General features: G+C 41.6%; 2 protein-coding genes and 2 pseudogenes across 2 annotated transcripts in view; 1 reads left to right on the forward strand and 3 right to left on the reverse strand.

Annotated features, from left to right (window-relative positions):
- Nucleotides 1-3,404: 3,404 nt before the first annotated feature.
- LOC147446268 (uncharacterized) lies at nucleotides 3,405-4,038 on the reverse strand (annotated as a pseudogene).
- Nucleotides 4,039-8,872: 4,834 nt separating this feature from the next.
- Nucleotides 8,873-9,506, reverse strand: LOC147446269 (uncharacterized; annotated as a pseudogene).
- Nucleotides 9,507-9,519: 13 nt separating this feature from the next.
- LOC147446270 (uncharacterized) lies at nucleotides 9,520-11,078 on the reverse strand. The gene is made up of 2 exons (XM_086524684.1): nucleotides 9,643-11,078; nucleotides 9,520-9,541 (listed from the first exon to the last, which is right to left on the reverse strand). The coding sequence occupies exons 1-2, from the start codon at nucleotides 11,076-11,078 to the stop codon at nucleotides 9,520-9,522; spliced, it is 1,458 nt and encodes a 485-aa protein (XP_086380810.1).
- Nucleotides 11,079-14,083: 3,005 nt separating this feature from the next.
- Nucleotides 14,084-19,622, forward strand: part of EMB1144 (chorismate synthase, putative / 5-enolpyruvylshikimate-3-phosphate phospholyase) — a 55,493-nt gene continuing 49,954 nt past the window's right edge. The window contains exon 1 of the mRNA XM_086525528.1: nucleotides 14,084-14,404. Within this exon, the coding sequence (XP_086381654.1) occupies nucleotides 14,251-14,404 (154 nt within the window). The 5' untranslated portion in view covers nucleotides 14,084-14,250. The remainder of the gene's footprint in view (nucleotides 14,405-19,622) is intronic.

Consider the following 19,622-nt stretch of genomic DNA (forward strand, 5'->3'; position numbering starts at 1 on the left):
ACTTTGAAAAGGCCATGAAGTCAAGGATTTCGCCAGCTTTGCACCATATAGTTTGGGTAGTGTGTACGACTACCATGGAAAGAATTAGATCAAGAAAATAAACAAAGAATCTGGACCTTCTTGTGAAATGTGCACCTCATTTGGCATACATATCAACCAAGGCATTGCCAAGCACAACATCTTTTCTCATCAATAAACCTAAGTTTTTGGATAATGAAAGTAAGCGTTTGATGCAGAAGCTCAACACGAGTCTACTATTTCTTCGATTCCTTGTGTCTCTCTTGTACACTGTTGCATTGCTATTCTGAGCATACCAACGCGTTTGCATGTGAAAGATCTTTCATTTAATGTAATTTTCTCGCGATAAAAGTGTGTTTTCTACAAGCTAATTTTCCTTCCTATGCACAATACATGCATTAAAATTGGTTTTTGACCTTAGGAATAGGTAGAGCACATCTAGAGGAAGCTGTAGAGTGCTTCGGGCGCCAAAATTGATTGACCTAAAATAGGTTGTTTATCTTACGTGTGATTTTGTTCGGCACAAGATTTGGTGAAGGTCGACCCCGGCCCTGCCATGTCGTCATAGGCGGGTTGTCACGCCGCCGTGACAAGCCGAGAAGGGGATTATTTTTTAAGCCAAATATAGAGATTTTTTTGACGTGAAGTGAGCAGAAAAAGGCAATCAACAAGCAGCAAGGAGGGGAATTGCATAGGGGAAGAAAGGCAATAAAGGAGCAAGAGGGGCTTGCCATCTCTCTCGACCGAGTCGCCATCTCTCTCTCTCTCTCTCTCTCTCTCTCTCATCAAGCTGAATTTTGATGCCCATATCAACATCTTGCATTTAGCCACATGCCTTCAAGATGCACGCATAGGTGATTGCATCTACTAAAACCGACGAGAGCTTTCTCTTGTGGCAAATCCTGCAATCAGTCCACTGCAAGAGTCCACACTCTGAATAGGAAGTTGAAAACAACCTAGAGCTTTCTGGCCCTACTCCTGTTGTGCATATCCTGCGGCCAATGCTTTGCATCGGCTGAAAATAGCCTAGAGCTTTCTCGCTCTGCTCTTGTTGCGCACATCCCGCAATCAATACATTCCAAGAGGCAACATTTTGGACAAGAAGCTCCTCAAGCACTTTTTGTGCTTTCTCAAGCATACCACACTTGCATACATATTCACCAAAGCATTGCCAATCATGACATTGTGGCAAGGAGGCTTTGGTCTATTACAAAAGGTTCTTGATGGGCATATCTTGCAATCAACAAGGTCCAATATTTTTGACAAAATGCCCATCAAGAGCTTTTCGTGCTTTCATGAGGAAATCGAGCAAAGCACTACCAAGAATGATAACTTACAAATTCAACGTTGGGAACCTATCATGGATGACTCCGGAAAGGCCATGAAGTCAAGGATTCGCCAACTTTGCACCATGCACTTTGGGAACGGTGTACTACTACCATGGAAAGGATAAGATCAACTCGCACCACATTTGGCATACATATCGACCAAGGCATTGCCAAGCACAACATCTTTTTTCATCAACATCCCTTGACTAGCAATATTTCCCTGGATTTTTGTGCTCATAGTAGCATCTTAGAGCCACATGCCTTCAAGATGCACGAGTAGGTGATTGCATCTACTGAAAATAGACTGGAGCTTTCTCTTGTGGAAAATCCTGCAATCGATGCATTTTAAGAGTCCACACTTTGGATAGGAAGCTGAAAACAACCTAGAGCTTTCTGGGCCTGCTCTTGTTGTGCATATCCCGAAACCAATGCATTCCAATGCTTTGCATCCATTGATGAAAATAGCCAAGAGCTTTCTGGCTCTGCTCTTGTTGCGCACATCCCACAATCAGTGCATTCCAAGAGGCGACATTCCATCCTCAAACACTTTTTATTGCCAATCATGACATTATGGCAAGGAAGCTTTGGCCTACTTCTAAAGGTTCTTGATGGGCATATCATGCAATCAATGCGCTCCAACATTTTGGACAGAATGCCCATCAAGAGCTTTTTTGTGCTTTCGTGAGGACATTGAGCAAAGCACTCCCAAGCATGATAACTTTTTCCAAAAGCCCCTAACTAGTAATCTCATCGTGAGTTGTCTCACCCATGTCAATGTCTTGCATAAGACCACACACCTTCAAGGTGCAAGCGTAAGTGATTTCATAAGACCACACACCCTCATCATGCTCCTTGTGTCTATGCTTGACTTGTGTAGCGAATATTGCTTCTTCTCTAGATCATGCCACATCCATGTATTGAACCCTCATCATGCTCTTCTTGCCTATGTGTAGCGAATATTGCTTCTTCTCTAGATCATGCCACAACCTTGCATAGGGGAGTTGCTATAGTGGACAACAAAGAAAAGCGACAATATACTGCGATTAAAAAAGCAACACTCATTACGTTAAGACTTGCTGCGAATTAAAAAGCAAGATGGAGCCAGGGCTGAAAATTGTAGGGTACCCCTGCTCTTCCCCAAGAAAGGAAACTCTCGTGTGCCCTTCCCAAAGGAAGGGCTATTAGACAATCCGGCATTCACCATGCATGGGAGAAATTCAATGACCCTTCCAAACTTTGTATTTAATAAATGTAATGTATAACTAGTTTGTGCAATATCACATACATGCCCTAATTGGAGTGCAAAATTATCACAAACAAACAAACCAGAAGCTCATCATACATGTTATTATATGAAGCAATTCTTACATGCCAATTATAAACATTCTCAAGCTTGAGACTGCCAAAGACAAGAAATCTGAGAGAAGAAGGAAATGCAGCAAGTGATACAAAATCTGAGGGTAGTGCCACATGAGTAACACGCAAATAGACAAGTAAACAAATCAAAATAGAAGAGCTTCCTTTTGTGTAAGCTGGCATTTACCATGACTGAACAAAGCTCAATTTGGAATGAATTGTGTACCGAGAGAAATTCCACTTATTGTGTAACTTGGACGCCTTCTCCTAGAAATCCTCTTTTGTCCACCTATAAGAAAAGCCATACATTTCATATTCTACAAAGAGAAACCCAAAAGCTAAATATTCAACTTGCCAAACTCAAAATTTACCTGCAATTCTTGTTTCAAATACCGATTGAGAAGCACCATCTTGTTTACACAGAGAACCAGCAAAGTAATTCAAAGTTCACACGTTTCAATAGAAGTGCCACACTCTTTGCACTACCAACAAATCAAAACAGACCATGCAATTTCACATAATCGAGTTCGGTACTGTTTCACCAACAAAATTATAAAATTACAAAATCTTTTCTGTCAAGGATTCTAGCAATCATAATCAGTGTACAAAAAGCCCAAAAGCTCTATGAGAGGCTACATAGCTTGCACGTTATCTATAAGTCCATGAAATAGTAGAGAACACAAAATGCTACATTGTGATCCTCTATGCTGCAACATTTATGAATCTCCTTTTCTTCTTGCTCCATAAGGAGAACACATCATCCCAAGGCACATATGAAGTGGTTTCGGGCCCATTCAAGCCTAAAAACATATAGTTTTCCAACATTGTCGTGTTCATGCTTGTTCTATGGGCTGATTTGATGTTGTTTTGACAAGAAAACCCTCGTTCTGCAGCAGTTGTACTCACAGGAACCACTGAGAGAATCTCCCAAAGTCTCATTAAGTTGGGGAATGAGTCATGCATGATAATGTCATCTCTACATACTTCCCATGAATCACAGAAGCTTTTATGTTTAAAGATGCTAGACAAAACAATGGTAAATGAGTCCAGTTCTCACATACACTTCTCTACACTCTCTACCAAGCTTCCATATTGGCGAAGAACTTGCAACAACCACTGCTTGCTACAAACTTCAAGCAACAACTCTTCACTTGGGTAGTGCTTTGGGCTAAAAAGCTTGCAAGCCTCGAAGATTGGCATGTCTTCTTTGCGTCCTTGTAGTCAAATTTTCCACGACTTTTATGACTAATTCTTTACCTAGATGCATGCAATCCTCAAAAGATCCACCTCTGCTGCTTCCCTCAATTTTGTCAAACCTTAACATGTGAACATGCATATCTCCACCTGCATCAGAAAAAGTGATCTGGCCACCTTTTGTTTGCTGAACAAACTGTTTCAAATACTTTGTTCCACAATCAGCCGAGTCTCTCAAGAATTTCTTCTTCAAGTTTTGTAACGCCATATCAGCAAACCTTGATATGCTAGCAATATCCACAAGATTTGATTGAAGATGACAACTTAAAAGATTCAACTCTGAACATACGTTTGCTAATAAATGTATGTAAAACTGGTTTGCATAGAGGACAAGCTCATCATAGAGGCTTGGCTTCTCTTTTCCAAACTCCAAAAGCAAAGCCGACATAACTTTTACCATGCGTTCCATCACATGTCCACGTGAAAGCCACCTCACAGAGTGGATACGTAGCATGGCCAACTCCGGAAAATTTAATGCTCCCTCAATAATCTTGAAGTCATCCATCCTCTTTCCTGATGCATGAAGCCAAGTGTAGATACTTCTACAAAGCTTGTCCAAATGCACAAGTTCTGAAAATGAGTCAACAGCTTGACTTGCCGCAAGATTTTCACGATGGGCGAGACAATGCACAAGGAGGAGATGGGAGACATTTGCTCTCATTTTAGCAATGAGTCCATGTCTTTGACCCACCGTAACCGAACACCCGTCAGTCGCAAGTGATACAAGTTTATGGATAGACAGCCCCATCTCCTTTAGCAATTTCACAAGAGCATCATATTTAGCTTCTGCTCCACCATCATCAGTTTTTACAAGCTTGACAAATGTACTATGATTTTCACCTTTACCCCCATTTTTCAAATAACTGACATAAACAATGAGATGACCCTCTTTTCCCCCTATCTGTACTATCATCTACCATGAGTGAGTACCAAGGACTTGCTTGAATTTCTCCACGTAAAGCATTCCAAAGCACGTCCTTCATTTCTTGTATGAATTCCATACCAGCAGTTCGATTCAAACAAGTACCATAATCTATATGGCCAGGCATATTTGGCAACCCTTGCTCAATCTGATGAAGGCAAAGCTTCTCAAAGAGCTCGATAGGCCCTGTACACTTCACGACGAAGTAAATTTTCCACATTATTGTGATCACATGTATTTTCTCCTTCTCTTCAAATGTTGCGACATACTCAGGAAGAGGAATGCATACCCTCTTTTCCTTGTTTGCCCACTTCAAGGCCGCTAGCTTATGCTCATCTGAAGCACTCTGCTCATTTAGAGTAGGAGGCTGGAGTGTAGATGAACCTTTATTTGCAAAAGGGTTTTTTTGTTTGCAATAGACACACCACTCACACTTTACCCTAACATGTCCCTCAATTACCACTGGATATGCCCATTTGTGCTCGAACTTCCAAGCTGGCCTCCATTTTACTAGCTTTTTAGCTTTAGGACTTGGTTCTGAGCTGGTTGTATCTTGCACTTCTTGGGCTTCGTCGTTATCATCTTGTCCTATCTCTGGGCCTTCTCCAAAAAGCTCCTCTATGACTCGAGCTTTTTTCTTTTGAAACTCCTTCTCTTTTCTCTTGCTTTTTCCTTCCATAGCTTTATAAAAGCTTGAAAGGTCTACCTGCTTCTTCTTCTTATCGCTTTCCATATTTAAATGAATCTACACTAATAATGCATAGTTGTTATTGCTACTCATTCAAGATGCAAGCTATCCCAAGTTTTAAAATTAACTTTCATAATATAGAAAAGAGCACAGATAGCATGAACACAATGCGCTTCAAAAGTAAGTTTACGTACCAAGGTCCAAGCAAGGAATAAGCACTCTGGTCCTCAAGTAAAATATAGCTCCTCAAGTAAACATATAGCTGGATTCTAGTCTCTCAAATAAAACATAATAAATGTCATTTCTTTGTATCAGAACTGCAAGGCAAAAAATGGTACATCAGTAGTTCGTCCAAAAAATTTACATCTCTCTCTCTCCAAAAGAAAGTTTTTGCCTTTTTCATTTTGTCTCAGTTCTGGACCAGTACATACTTTTCACAGATTTTCAACTGGTTTTGGGTCTGCTCAGTTGTACACATCATTAGTTGAGGGCTTTAGGCAAGTGATGTCAGCTTTATAGATAAAGTAATATGTCATCATGCAAGAGACCATACTATACCATGGAGTCCAATGCAAGCATGATACTCTCACTCCTCCATTAAGCTGTACGAAACTTTGAAAAATCGAAACATGCACATGGTACTTTTGAAACTGTGAAATGCAATTAATGGTAATCTTTGAAGTGACTAACTTGTTGAAAACAAACAAAAGACATCCCTTCTCCAACCTTTTCACAAGCCAAAACAATATGAGCACCTATGTCATGTTGCTATTGAAATTAACACCAATTGATTGCTCTACTCGCAAGAAGGAAGAAAATGTCCTTAAATACCTTAGACATCATCTACAACATAGCCTCCAAATTGCAATGCATATACTTGAATGTAAATTTGAGAAAATAAATGGCGAGATTTGTGTAGGACAGATAGTTTGCAGAAACAAATCCCTACCACCTCTCAAAAAACAAAACATGTGTGATGTCGATGCGAAATCAGAACTTAGGTTCATAGAATCATCTGCAACCCAAGGTTGTAAAAAGTCCAGCTATATATTTATGATTCTAAAAGTCTTCTCTATAGGTACCATAGTTGTCCATGTTCGGAAAGGCCGCCAAAGATACTGATACAAAGGCCTTTGTATGATCTTTGTAAGTGTGCAGCTTGCACTAGAGCCAGGTGATGTCCTCACATGGCTGACGAACACACCCATCCATTACTGCAAATTTCAATAGCATACAGAATCTCTTTTCCTTTTACCTGTAACATCAATGCACATATCTCAACTATGATGCAAGCGCACGCACACACAAGAAGAGACTTGGCGATTCGACGAGAAAAGCGTAAGATTACCTTTAGGCTTTGCTGAGATATTCTTTTGCTACAATCAAGAGGCTTCACGAAAGAAGCCTTCACCTTGTGTCATCCTTACACTTCTTGACTCCGAGTCCTGACTCCTCACTCGATGGCACGATCATGTGCAAAGACGACGCCTACATCGACAACGTAGAATGCCAGGACGAGCTTTGGGTGTCGACATGTAGCTGGCTTAATGTGTCTGCATCGTCCTCCACAATGAGGGCTACATAGAGAGACTGGGGCAATGCGGCCAGTATTCTAGGACTAGGTGACAACTAGTTTGATCATCGTTATTGCGTAGTGTTGCCTCAACCCTCGCGAGTCGCATGCAATCTCTCGAGTCTTGACTGCTCAGTGCTTTGGAGCCTGGAGTTAGAGCTTTGAATTTTGAGCACGTAGAGTGCGCCTCTGAGTCCTGCTTGGTTCCCTCGCGAGTTGCGAATCGCAATTGCAAAATCAAATGGAGTAGGTGTGCTGGCAGGTGCATGCAAACCTCAAAGTTGTCTCGACCGTCGCTTTTTATTAAAGTCGCTTACCTTTGGGCTTATGCTATAAATGAAACCTGGACTCCCAGGCTCCAGGGTCCATTTAACCTTGGAAGGGCATTTAAAAAAGTGGCCCTTCCCGAGGAAGGCCAAGAGAATGCCAACCCTTCCTTAGTGAAGGGCTCCTCCGCCAAAGTGACCTTCGGTGGGAAGGTCTCCAAAAATTTTGCCAGGCAAATGCAGGGCTAGGGATAAAGGAAGGGTGAGAAGGGTTGCAATTTTCAGGCCTGGATGGAGCCGTTACAAAATCCCGACCACGTGGACGAAAGTCCTACAAAATTTTTGAATATGTCTATATGCTAGCAAAGTAAAAAGGATGCCCCACATCAACAGATGCTAGCTGAGTTGGTAGAGTCATAACATATGTGCCTAAGGTCTTGGGTTCAATCCTCCCTTGGCGACCTGAAGATCTAAGTCCTTAGGGATTGTTCCCATATGCGGTTGTGTGCGTGTCATGGGATGCCTCTCTCCGTACCTGTGAGGCAGTTGTACATAGGGTGTCTGAAGGTTTTTCAAAGTTCTTGTACTCTCTTAAAAAAAAGGGAAAATTACCAAAATACCCCTCTAATTTGAGGAAATTCCCAAAATACCCTTGTATCTATTTTGGTTGGAATGTTCAAGATTTTCTAATCTTCATTCGTTTTGACAATTGAGATCCGTTTTTGAGTGCTCAGCATGTAATTTGTCACCAGTTATCATCGCAAAAAAGGCAATTATGTCTAAAAAATAATGAAGCAATTCATCTCCAAAGCCTACGTAACCAACTCAAATTGTAGTTTTAGCATCTTGTACGATAGACAATCACTCTTCTTGTGAAGACCTACAAAAAAAATTATTTTTCGAGAAATTTAGTCTCACAACCAGGGGTATTTTGGGAATTTTGGGCATTTACCAAGACTGAACAAAGCTCAATTTGGAATGAATTGTGTACCGAGAGAAATTCCACTTATTGTGTAACTTGGACGCCTTCTCCTAGAAATCCTCTTTTGTCCACCTATAAGAAAAGCCATACATTTCATATTCTACAAAGAGAAACCCAAAAGCTAAATATTCAACTTGCCAAACTCAAAATTTACCTGCAATTCTTGTTTCAAATACCGATTGAGAAGCACCATCTTGTTTACACAGAGAACCAGCAAAGTAATTCAAAGTTCACACGTTTCAATAGAAGTGCCACACTCTTTGCACTACCAACAAATCAAAACAGACCATGCAATTTCACATAATCGAGTTCGGTACTGTTTCACCAACAAAATTATAAAATTACAAAATCTTTTCTGTCAAGGATTCTAGCAATCATAATCAGTGTACAAAAAGCCCAAAAGCTCTATGAGAGGCTACATAGCTTGCACGTTATCTATAAGTCCATGAAATAGTAGAGAACACAAAATGCTACATTGTGATCCTCTATGCTGCAACATTTATGAATCTCCTTTTCTTCTTGCTCCATAAGGAGAACACATCATCCCAAGGCACATCTGAAGTGGTTTCGGGCCCATTCAAGCCTAAAAACATATAGTTTTCCAACATTGTCGTGTTCATGCTTGTTCTATGGGCTGATTTGATGTTGTTTTGACAAGAAAACCCTCGTTCTGTAGCAGTTGTACTCACAGGAACCACTGAGAGAATCTCCCAAAGTCTCATTAAGTTGGGGAATGAGTCATGCATGATAATGTCATCTCTACATACTTCCCATGAATCACGGAAGCTTTTATGTTTAAAGTTGCTAGACAAAACAATGGTAAATGAGTCCAGTTCTCCCATACACTTCTCTACACTCTCTACCAAGCTTCCATATTGGCGAAGAACTTGCAACAACCACTGCTTGATACAAGCTTCAAGCAACAACTCTTCACTTGGGTAGTGCTTTGGGCTAAAAAGCTTGCAAGCCTCGAAGATTGGCATGTCTTCTTTGCGTCCTTGTAGTCAAATTCTCCACGACTTTTATGACTAATTCTTTACCTAGATGCATGCAATCCTCAAAAGATCCACCTCTGCTGCTTCCCTCAATTTTGTCAAACCTTAACATGTGAACATGCATATCTCCACCTGCATCAGAAAAAGTGATCTGGCCACCTTTTGTTTGCTGAACAAATTGTTTCAAATACTTTGTTCCACAATCAGCCGAGTCTCTCAAGAATTTCTTCTTCAAGTTTTGTAACGCCATATCAACAAACCTTGATATGCTAGCAATATCCACAAGATTTGATTGAAGATGACAACTTAAAAGATTCAACTCTGAACATGCGTTTGCTAATAAATGTATGTAAAACTGGTTTGCATAGAGGACAAGCTCATCATAGAGGCTTGGCTTCTCTTTTCCAAACTCCAAAAGCAAAGCCGACATATTTTTTACCATGCGTTCCATCACATGTCCACGTGAAAGCCACCTCACAGAGTGGATACGTAGCATGGCCAACTCCGGAAAATTTAATGCTCCCTCAATAATCTTGAAGTCATCCATCCTCTTTCCTGATGCATGAAGCCAAGTGTAGATACTTCTACAAAGCTTGTCCAAATGCACAAGTTCTGAAAATGAGTCAACAGCTTGACTTGCCGCAAGATTTTCACGATGGGCGAGACAATGCACAAGGAGGAGATGGGAGACATTTGCTCTCATTTTAGCAATGAGTCCATGTCTTTGACCCACCGTAACCGAACACCCGTCAGTCGCAAGTGATACAAGTTTATGGATAGACAGCCCCATCTCCTTTAGCAATTTCACAAGAGCATCATATTTAGCTTCTGCTCCACCATCATCAGTTTTTATAAGCTTGACAAATGTACTATGATTTTCACCTTTACCCCCATTTTTCAAATAACTGACATAAACAATGAGATGACCCTCTTTCCCCCTATCTGTACTATCATCTACCATGAGTGAGTACCAAGGACTTGCTTGAATTTCTCCACGTAAAGCATTCCAAAGCACGTCCTTCATTTCTTGTATGAATTCCATACCAGCAGTTCGATTCAAACAAGTACCATAATCTATATGGCCAGGCATATTTGGCAACCCTTGCTCAATCTGATAAAGGCAACGCTTCTCAAAGTGCTCGATAGGCCCTGTACACTTCACGACGAAGTAAATTTTCCACATTATTGTGATCACATGTATTTTCTCCTTCTCTTCAAATGTTGCGACATACTCGGGAAGAGGAATGCATACCCTCTTTTCCTTGTTTGCCCACTTCAAGGCCGCTAGCTTATGCTCATCTGAAGCACTCTGCTCATTTAGAGTAGGAGGCTGGAGTGTAGATGAACCTTTATTTGCAAAAGGGTTTTTTTGTTTGCAATAGACACACCACTCACACTTTACCCTAACCTGTCCCTCAATTACCACTGGATATGCCCATTTGTGCTCGAACTTCCAAGCTGGCCTCCATTTTACTAGCTTTTTAGCTTTAGGAATTGGTTCTGAGCTGGCTGTATCTTGCACTTCTTGGGCTTCGTCGTTATCATCTTGTCCTATCTCTGGGCCTTCTCCAAAAAGCTCCTCTATGACTCGAGCTTTTTTCTTTTGAAACTCCTTCTCTTTTCTCTTGCTTTTTCCTTCCATAGCTTTATAAAAGCTTGAAAGGTCTACCTGCTTCTTCTTCTTATCGCTTTCCATATTTAAATGAATCTACACTAATAATGCATAGTTGTTATTGCTACTCATTCAAGATGCAAGCTATCCCAAGTTTTAAAATTAACTTTCATAATATAGAAAAGAGCACAGATAGCATGAACACAATGCGCTTCAAAAGTAAGTTTACGTACCAAGGTCCAAGCAAGGAATAAGCACTCTGGTCCTCAAGTAAAATATAGCTCCTCAAGTAAACATATAGCTGGATTCTAGTCTCTCAAATAAAACATAATAAATGTCATTTCTTTGTATCAGAACTGCAAGGCAAAAAATGGTACATCAGTAGTTCGTCCAAAAAATTTACATCTCTCTCTCTCCAAAAGAAAGTTTTTGCCTTTTTCATTTTTTCTCAGTTCTGGACCAGTACATACTTTTCACAGATTTTCAACTGGTTTTGGGTCTGCTCAGTTGTACACATCATTAGTTGAGGGCTTTAGGCAAGTGATGTCAGCTTTACAGATAAAGTAATATGTCATCATGCAAGAGACCATACTATACCATGGAGTCCAATGCAAGCATGATACTCTCACTCCTCCATTAAGCTGTACGAAACTTTGAAAAATCGAAACATGCACATGGTACTTTTGAAACTGTGAAATGCAATTAATGGTAATCTTTGAAGTGACTAACTTGTTGAAAACAAACAAAAGACATCCCTTCTCCAACCTTTTCACAAGCCAAAACAATATGAGCACCTATGTCATGTTGCTATTGAAATTAACACCAATTGATTGCTCTACTCGCAAGAAGGAAGAAAATGTCCTTAAATACCTTAGACATCATCTACAACATAGCCTCCAAATTGCAATGCATATACTTGAATGTAAATTTGAGAAAATAAATGGCGAGATTTGTGTAGGACAGATAGTTTGCAGAAACAAATCCCTACCACCTCTCAAAAAACAAAACATGTGTGATGTCGATGCGAAATCAGAACTTAGGTTCATAGAATCATCTGCAACCCAAGGTTGTAAAAAGTCCAGCTATATATTTATGATTCTAAAAGTCTTCTCTATAGGTACCATAGTTGTCCATGTTCGGAAAGGCCGCCAAAGATACTGATACAAAGGCCTTTGTATGATCTTTGTAAGTGTGCAGCTTGCACTAGAGCCAGGTGATGTCCTCACATGGCTGACGAACACACCCATCCATTACTACAAATTTCAATAGCATACACAATCTCTTTTCCTTTTACTTGTAACATCAATGCACATATCTCAACTATGATGCAAGCGCACGCACACACAAGAAGAGACTTGGCGATTCGACGAGAAAAGCGTAAGATTACCTTTAGGCTTTGCTGAGATATTCTTTTGCTACAATCAAGAGGCTTCAGGAAAGAAGCCTTCACCTTGTGTCATCCTTACACTTCTTGACTCCGAGTCCTGACTCCTCACTCGATGGCACGATCATGTGCAAAGACGACGCCTACATCGACAACGTAGAATGCCAGGACGAGCTTTGGGCGTCGACATGTAGCTGGCTTAATGTGTCTGCATCGTCCTCCACAATGAGGGCTACATAGAGAGACTGGGGCAATGCGGCCAGTATTCTAGGACTAGGTGACAACTAGTTTGATCATCGTTATTGCGTAGTGTTGCCTCAACCCTCGCGAGTCGCATGCAATCTCTCGAGTCTTGACTGCTCAGTGCTTTGGAGCCTGGAGTTTGAGCTTTGAATTTTGAGCGCGCGGAGTGCGCCTTTGAGTCCTGTATTGGTTCCCTCGCGAGTTGCAAATCGCAATTGCAAAATCAAATGGAGTAGGTGTGCTGGCAGGTGCATGCAAACCTCAAAGTTGTCTCGACCTTCGCTTTTTATTAGAGTCTCTTACCTTTGGGCTTATGCTATAAATGAAACCTGGACTCCCAGGCTCCAGCGTCCATTTAACCTTGGAAGGGCATTTAAAAAAGTGGCCCTTCCCGAGGAAGGCCAAGAGAATGCCAACCCTTCCTTAGTGAAGGGCTCCTCCGCCAAAGTGACCTTCGGTGGGAAGGTCTCCAAAAATTTTGCCAGGCAAATGCAGGGCTAGGGATAAAGGAAGGGTGAGAAGGGTTGCAATTTTCAGGCCTGGATGGAGCCGTTACAAAATCCCGACCACGTGGACGAAAGTCCTGCAAAATTTTTGAATATGTCTATATGCTAGCAAAGTAAAAAGGATGCCCCACATCAACAGGTGCTAGCTGAGTTGGTAGAGTCATAACCTATGTGCCTAAGGTCTTGGGTTCAATCCTCCCTTGGCGACCTGAAGATCTAAGTCCTTAGGGATTGTTCCCATATGCGGTTGTGTGCGTGTCATGGGATGCCTCTCTCCGTACCTGTGAGGCAGTTGTACATAGGGTGTCTGAAGGTTTTTCAAAGTTCCTGTACTCTCTTAAAAAAAAGGGAAAATTACCAAAATACCTCTCTAATTTGATGAAATTCCCAAAATACCCCTCAAATTTCAAAAATTCCCAAAATACCCTTGTATCTATTTTGGTTGGAATGTTCAAGATTTTCTAATCTTCATTCGTTTTGACAATTGAGATCCGTTTTTGAGTGCTCAGCTTGTAATTTGTCTCCAATTATTATCGCAAAAAAGGCAATTATGTCTAAAAAATAATGAAGCAATTCATCTCCAAAGCCTACGTAACCAACTCAAATTGTAGTTTTAGCATCTTGTACGATAGACAATCACTCTTCTTGTGAAGACCTACAAAAAAATTTATTTTTCGAGAAATTTAGTCTCACAACCAGGGGTATTTTGGGAATTTTTGAAAATTTGAAGGGCATTTTGGGAATTTATGACAAACTATCGGGGGCATTTTGGGAATTTTTGAAATTTCAGGGGTATTTTGGGAATTTCCTCAAATTAGAGGGGTATTTTGGTAATTTCCCCTAAAAAAAAAAAAGGGATGCCCCACCTGGCACCGGCCACCCTTAACATCTTGAGGCATGCGTTTGACCAAGCAAGAAGTAGAAATTAGACTAGTCTGCACTCACACGTGTTCTTCCTCGTGAGCCCGCCCGCACACTCCACAAAAAACATTTCGTTCGTTTCAGTGTACTACCTACCGGTGCTACTGCACATTCTGCTCTCCCTCTCTCGAAGACATTCACGCACCCGCCACAGACTCTCTCTCTTCGTTGCATTTGCGGCCAAGGGTTCGTCTAAGGAGACATGGAGTCTGCAACCCTTGCCGGGGGCTCTTCGTGCAGAGTTTCGGAGCATTCTGGTTTGCTGGACGGTTCTGGGCTTCGCCCTGCTCGAGCCCACCTCAATCGGCTTCTGCATCACCATCGTCCTTTACAAAGCCATCCTACCAGCAGGCTTGGTATTCTCCTTTCCTTCATTTTCATGAACTTATTGAGGCTTGAGGCTTCTGAATTGTCTAGATCCATCTTTTCACTAGCAGCTTCTCTGCAATATTGTTGATTTTTTCTTGGAGCCGTGTTTTGTATTCTCGATCAGATCTACAGGCTTGTGTGTGTGTGTGTGTGTGTGTGTGAGAGAGAGAGAGAGAGAGAGAGAGAGAGAGAGAGAGAGAGAGAGAGAGAGAGAGAGAGAGAGAGAGGCTTATCATCCACTGGAGGTTGAAGTCACTCTATGGGATGGATCAGGTACATCCGTTTAACTACATTTCACCTTGGGGTGCCATTGATGGCACCAAAAAAGAAACAAATAGCTATAGCTCAAAAAATCTCTCACGTGGTGTGAAGAGGGTCTCTATGGGAGAGTACGATGAAGACTTTTAGGCCCATAATGTCTTGAACTGAGGCTTTGGCGGGAGCAGACGCCAAAGGAAATGGGTGGTTGGACAGAAGGGTAGATTAAATAGTGTTAATGCTCATGCTGAGTGGGAAGTCTTAGAGACAGAAACAAAACCCACATTTGCAATCATTCTGCAAGATAGGTCACTCGTGTGTACTCTATGGAAGAATGAACTTTCAACAATGACTTTTGAGTAACCTTTGCCTTTGATTTTTGCAATTCGAAGAGGAAAAAAGAGAAAAAAACGCAAGAGTTGCATGCACATGGCTCTATGTGCCATGAGGACTTGCTATTACTCTTGAGAAAAATCTACTTATTAAAATGAACATCACAAGGTTACAATCTCAAGATAAATATAGAATGCATAATCAGTATAGAGGAACGATCTTGATGGCAAGTGTATAAAAGGAAAAAAAAAAAGAGCGAGACTATTGCTTGGTTCTCAATCTTAGTTCTCCTAACATATACATTTACATCATGTCTTAAGTGATGGAAACATTTTCTATATTTTGTCATGAGCACAGCAAGAGGAATATCATCTCTATTAGAATTAGATGAAGGTACGTCCAGAAACCCTATAGGACTGGAATCTGTACCGAAGAAGAACAAGCCTAAAGAGGTCGATCTTGTAGAGAATCTTTGTGCTTGTAAACTCGTCTTGTTGGAGGCATTTTTGTCTGTCTTTGTCGGCTCCTTGTCCTCTTCTTGGCTCTGCCACAACTGTGTTTTTAGACTCTAGAGGCAAGATTCTTTTATTGGGTTTAAGGGATTTTGTGCTAGCAACTTTGTGAGCCCGTTCACAAGACCTGCATGTTCGGACAAGTTTATTAGGTAAGGTTTTTTTGTACACGTGTTTGATGGGTATTATCACGCTTTGGTGGACACCCAACAACATAAGCATGTAGCCTAGTATAAACAAAAGGTCGTAGTTGAGTTCCAAGTCAAATGGATCACTAGGTTGAGAGTACGAGCCTAAGTATTTGAAACTATGTGCGCACATCTTGTCAACAATCACAGAATTTGAGGTTTGTTGCTCTTAGACGATTTGCTACTGTGAGCCTCCAGGCAAGTGCATAAAAAATTGAGGTTTGTTTCGTCACATGTAGTGCACCCAGTGCATCAAAGCTAGATGTCTATTGCCTCACACATTGTGCATCCACTAGCCTATAGAATTCCAGTATTACTTGTCTCACACATAACTTAGATGTAACTTCTGGAATTTGCAATGGGCTTTCCCTCTCAGAAGTTGTTGGTGACTACCGGAAGTTGAAGTCCCAAAACCCTTGTAAAAGCAACACCTTGTCTATTTTTTTATCCAGGCTCTGTAAGAGCAAAAGATAGCATTTTCAACCCGAAATTGCAGCCCATCTCTTGCCTTTCTCAGTGTTTGGCACAACGGATTGAGAAAGAAAGTAGAATTGAGCTATCACTATCACAATTCTTTGTTATGTAACATTGCGTTATTGATGGTTCCTTTTAGAGACTTTTAAGAGAGATTTTATTAGCAACCTTTGAGGTCAAATATAATCTATGGGACCAAAGATACATGTGATGTACTATGTGTGGGGCTGATAATTTTATAGTTTTATGAGTGCTTTATTCCCTCTTATAATTCGTGAGTTCAGACTATTCTGAACTTATGAAGGTATATGTGTGGGGCTGATAAGTGATTCTTGATGCTCAATGATTGTGGTGATGAGAATTGCATTGGAGAGCACACACTTTGGTTGGGAGAGGAAAGTATGTAGGTCTAGGTCATGGCTGAAAAGGATCTACATGGCTGAAAATGTGAGGGAAGCAAGTTCGGATGTAAGCAAAAGCAGAGCACTCTAGTAGTGTGTTGTACTCGTCCAGTCGGTCAATCCCCTATCTGGCAGCCCCATTCAGGTCGTTCTGGAATTCTGGCGACAGATAGTCTTGCGAAATGTCCTACCGTTTGTCCCCCCCCCCCCCCCTCCTTCCAATTTATTTGTGCTTGAAACGCCGTTCTGTTGTTCCAAGGGTCTTTTTTGGCTGTTCCCTGTAACACTCTTGGTAAGGACCTGTCACATTCGCATATAACCCTATGCGCATGTGGACAAGCTTACTTCTACTTCTAAGGTTTAGGACAACCTAGGATGTGTTTAGGCACCTTTGTTAGCTTGTACGCAAGACGTGTATGTCTAGGCACTGTAGTGTAGTTGCTTACCTTGTGATTATACATGAGCACAACCAGTGTCTGCTAGGTGTAGGCACTGGGAGGAGTTCCATACAATATTATTAGTACCAACCTATGTAGGTACGGTATACGAAGCACCTCTTATTGAGGGTTCATCAACTTATTAATAAGTGACATATAGCATCCTTTTGTAAAATTGTGGGGTATTTTATGAGGTCCTTGCTCGACCCAGCTTTAAATACCTATAAAGGTGACCCCTAGGGTCACCACTAGCAACATAAGACAGTATCCTCGGTACAAGCACCAAGTACCTTTAGCATATATCCATGTAGTGTTTTTGCATCAGAACTTGAATCACTTCTTGTGTGATCATCCGACTTTAGTAGTTGAGGTTTAGGAGCATGTGGTGCGAGACACTTAGCCGACAATGACAATAGTTCTAGGAGGTTTTGTTTGAGTGTGGACTACTCTTATCTCCATGTTCTCTCTTCACTGATTGGTAGTGTGGCCCTACAAATTTGGTCATTCCTTGCCCTTTTGTGAGCTTGTTAGTATCATTTGTGGAACATGTTTGTTATTCTTTATGGGCGGTAGTCTTGATGTTTGACAACAGATTTGTCGAGATCCTTTGGATGACAGGTTTGCATCTAGTGTCGATAGTTGGTGGGGACATTTCGTTCTTGCTCGCGCAATCAGCAACATTTGGATGCCTCTCCTGTACTTCCCTTGGAGAGCCCCAACTTGGGGCAGCCCATTCCGATCTTCGTGGGCATGTTGCAGTTCCCCTAGGTAGTTCCTTTACTCTTTACTTTAGTATTGGTGCGTCAAGTGCAGCTTAAGATCTAGTTTTACATTTCCATAAATCCTTTAACTGCTTCCCGGCGTCAGTGATTCCTTTTAGACGATGGTTCCTTTTGCTTTTCCCTGAAGAGGGGTTGAGAGAATGCAATAGAGAGGTGTAGAGGGAGAGAGAGAGAGAGAAAAGAGAGCGACACCCGATGGGGTCCCAACCAACCCTCTCAAGGCCCCCCCCCCCACACCGTTACCGATGTCGTATTTGCTTTAAATTGCGTAAATGGAATGTATACACAATGCAATACCTCAATGTAGACTCTATTGACTCGAATGATGACAATCCCCGCGGTAACTCCTCAGAAAGAGGCACCTCCGGGGTTGATGTGATGCACCTTGGATCCTTCTCTATGTGGGATTGCGGATGCCCACCAATGGGCTGATTTGCGCTCCCGATGTGAGAGGAATGAAGGGCTGAAAACGCAGATCTCGACGATGCCGATGATGGACAGCAATGGAGCACTCTATGCAGGTGAGGGAATAGCCGAGGGGAGGCTTGATGGGCTGCCGAAGTACCGGACCGCAACGGGAAGGCTGCAAACTACAGATCCTTGCCGGTTTCCGCGACGAAAAAGGGCTGAAATCTGAAAATGTTGGCCTGATCTGTTGCACTTGCAAGCGCTAGGGCTGCCTGGCTGAAATCTGCAAAGGCTGGCTGATCAGCCCAAAACGCTGTCTGTGTAGTAGGTTGAAAACGCTGGTTGCCCTCTGCAAAACGCTGGGCTAAGTTCTGCTTCTTTTGGCGCTAGGCTTCAATGAATGAAAGGCTAGCAGATGATCTCCCTTTATAGGCTAGATCTGTAGGTTATGAACTTATTAGGCCTTAGATAGGGCAAGTGTCCACCAAGTAACCCAACAAATAAATCACAAAATGATTTATTTAAATTGAGTCTGGGTCCAGTTTTGGGTGAAACTATCGCACATCCGCCCACTCGGGAATCCGATCGACGCGGGGCATGGCTTGTTAGATTCCTCTATCCTAGAACTACATGTAGGTCATGCCAGATGCCCACGGTAGTGTAATAACGTCTGTCAAAACGCGTGTACAAACCATTTATGCAAGAAGGTTCCAAAACTAAAAAACCTAATCTAATGGACTTGTCCGGACATGCAGGTCTTGCGAACATGCTCACAAAATTGCCAGTACTAATCCTCCTAGGATTCTAGACACTACTATCTAGGAAGAAGGGGAAAATTGGCTCTGGAAGTCGATGAAGCATGTCCACAGAGCCATGTCAACAAAGATTGAAAAGGTCTGCCAAATGCCAATAAGGAGTACGACCAATTGCACTAGAAAACGAATCATTGAGGACAGCTTGAACTAATGGCAAATATTAGTCCCACTTAGATTGCTTATCATGCACATATGATTTGAGAACATTAAATGCCAATTGGTTATAAATTTCAGTTTGTCCATCATACTGTGGATGAAATGCAGACGAAAAGTTTAACTTAGTGCCAAAATTTTCACACAAAGTATGCCAAAAATGGGATAAGAACTTAGTATCACGATCCGACACAATAGACTTGGGTACACCACGCAATGGATACCAATGCTTGATGAACAACCGTGCAACATCTTGTGCAGTAACATTGGCCTTGCAAGGGATTAATATGCAAAGTTTGCTTAACCTATCAACGATGGTTAGACATTGCGTTTTTCGTGTAGACGTGGAAGGAGGCAAATTAGTTACAAAATCCATACTTATGTCCTCAAATGATCCGTCAAGGATAGACAACGACATGAGTAGCTCTTGTTGCTTGCCATGAG

The sequence above is a fragment of the Adiantum capillus-veneris genome, chromosome 12 (genome assembly GCF_014529385.1).
Source record: "Adiantum capillus-veneris isolate H3 chromosome 12, ASM1452938v2, whole genome shotgun sequence".
Classification (NCBI taxonomy): Eukaryota; Viridiplantae; Streptophyta; class Polypodiopsida; order Polypodiales; family Pteridaceae; genus Adiantum; species Adiantum capillus-veneris.

Coding starts and splice junctions, on each gene's coding strand:
- LOC147446270 (XM_086524684.1), bottom strand. CDS start 11,078: ATGGAAAGCGATAAGAAGAAGAAGCAGGTAGACCTTTCAAGCTTTTAT. Junction 9,542..9,642: donor GATATTGCTAGCATATCAAG/GTTTGTTGATAT, acceptor AGCAAACAAAAG/GTGGCCAGATCACTTTTTCT.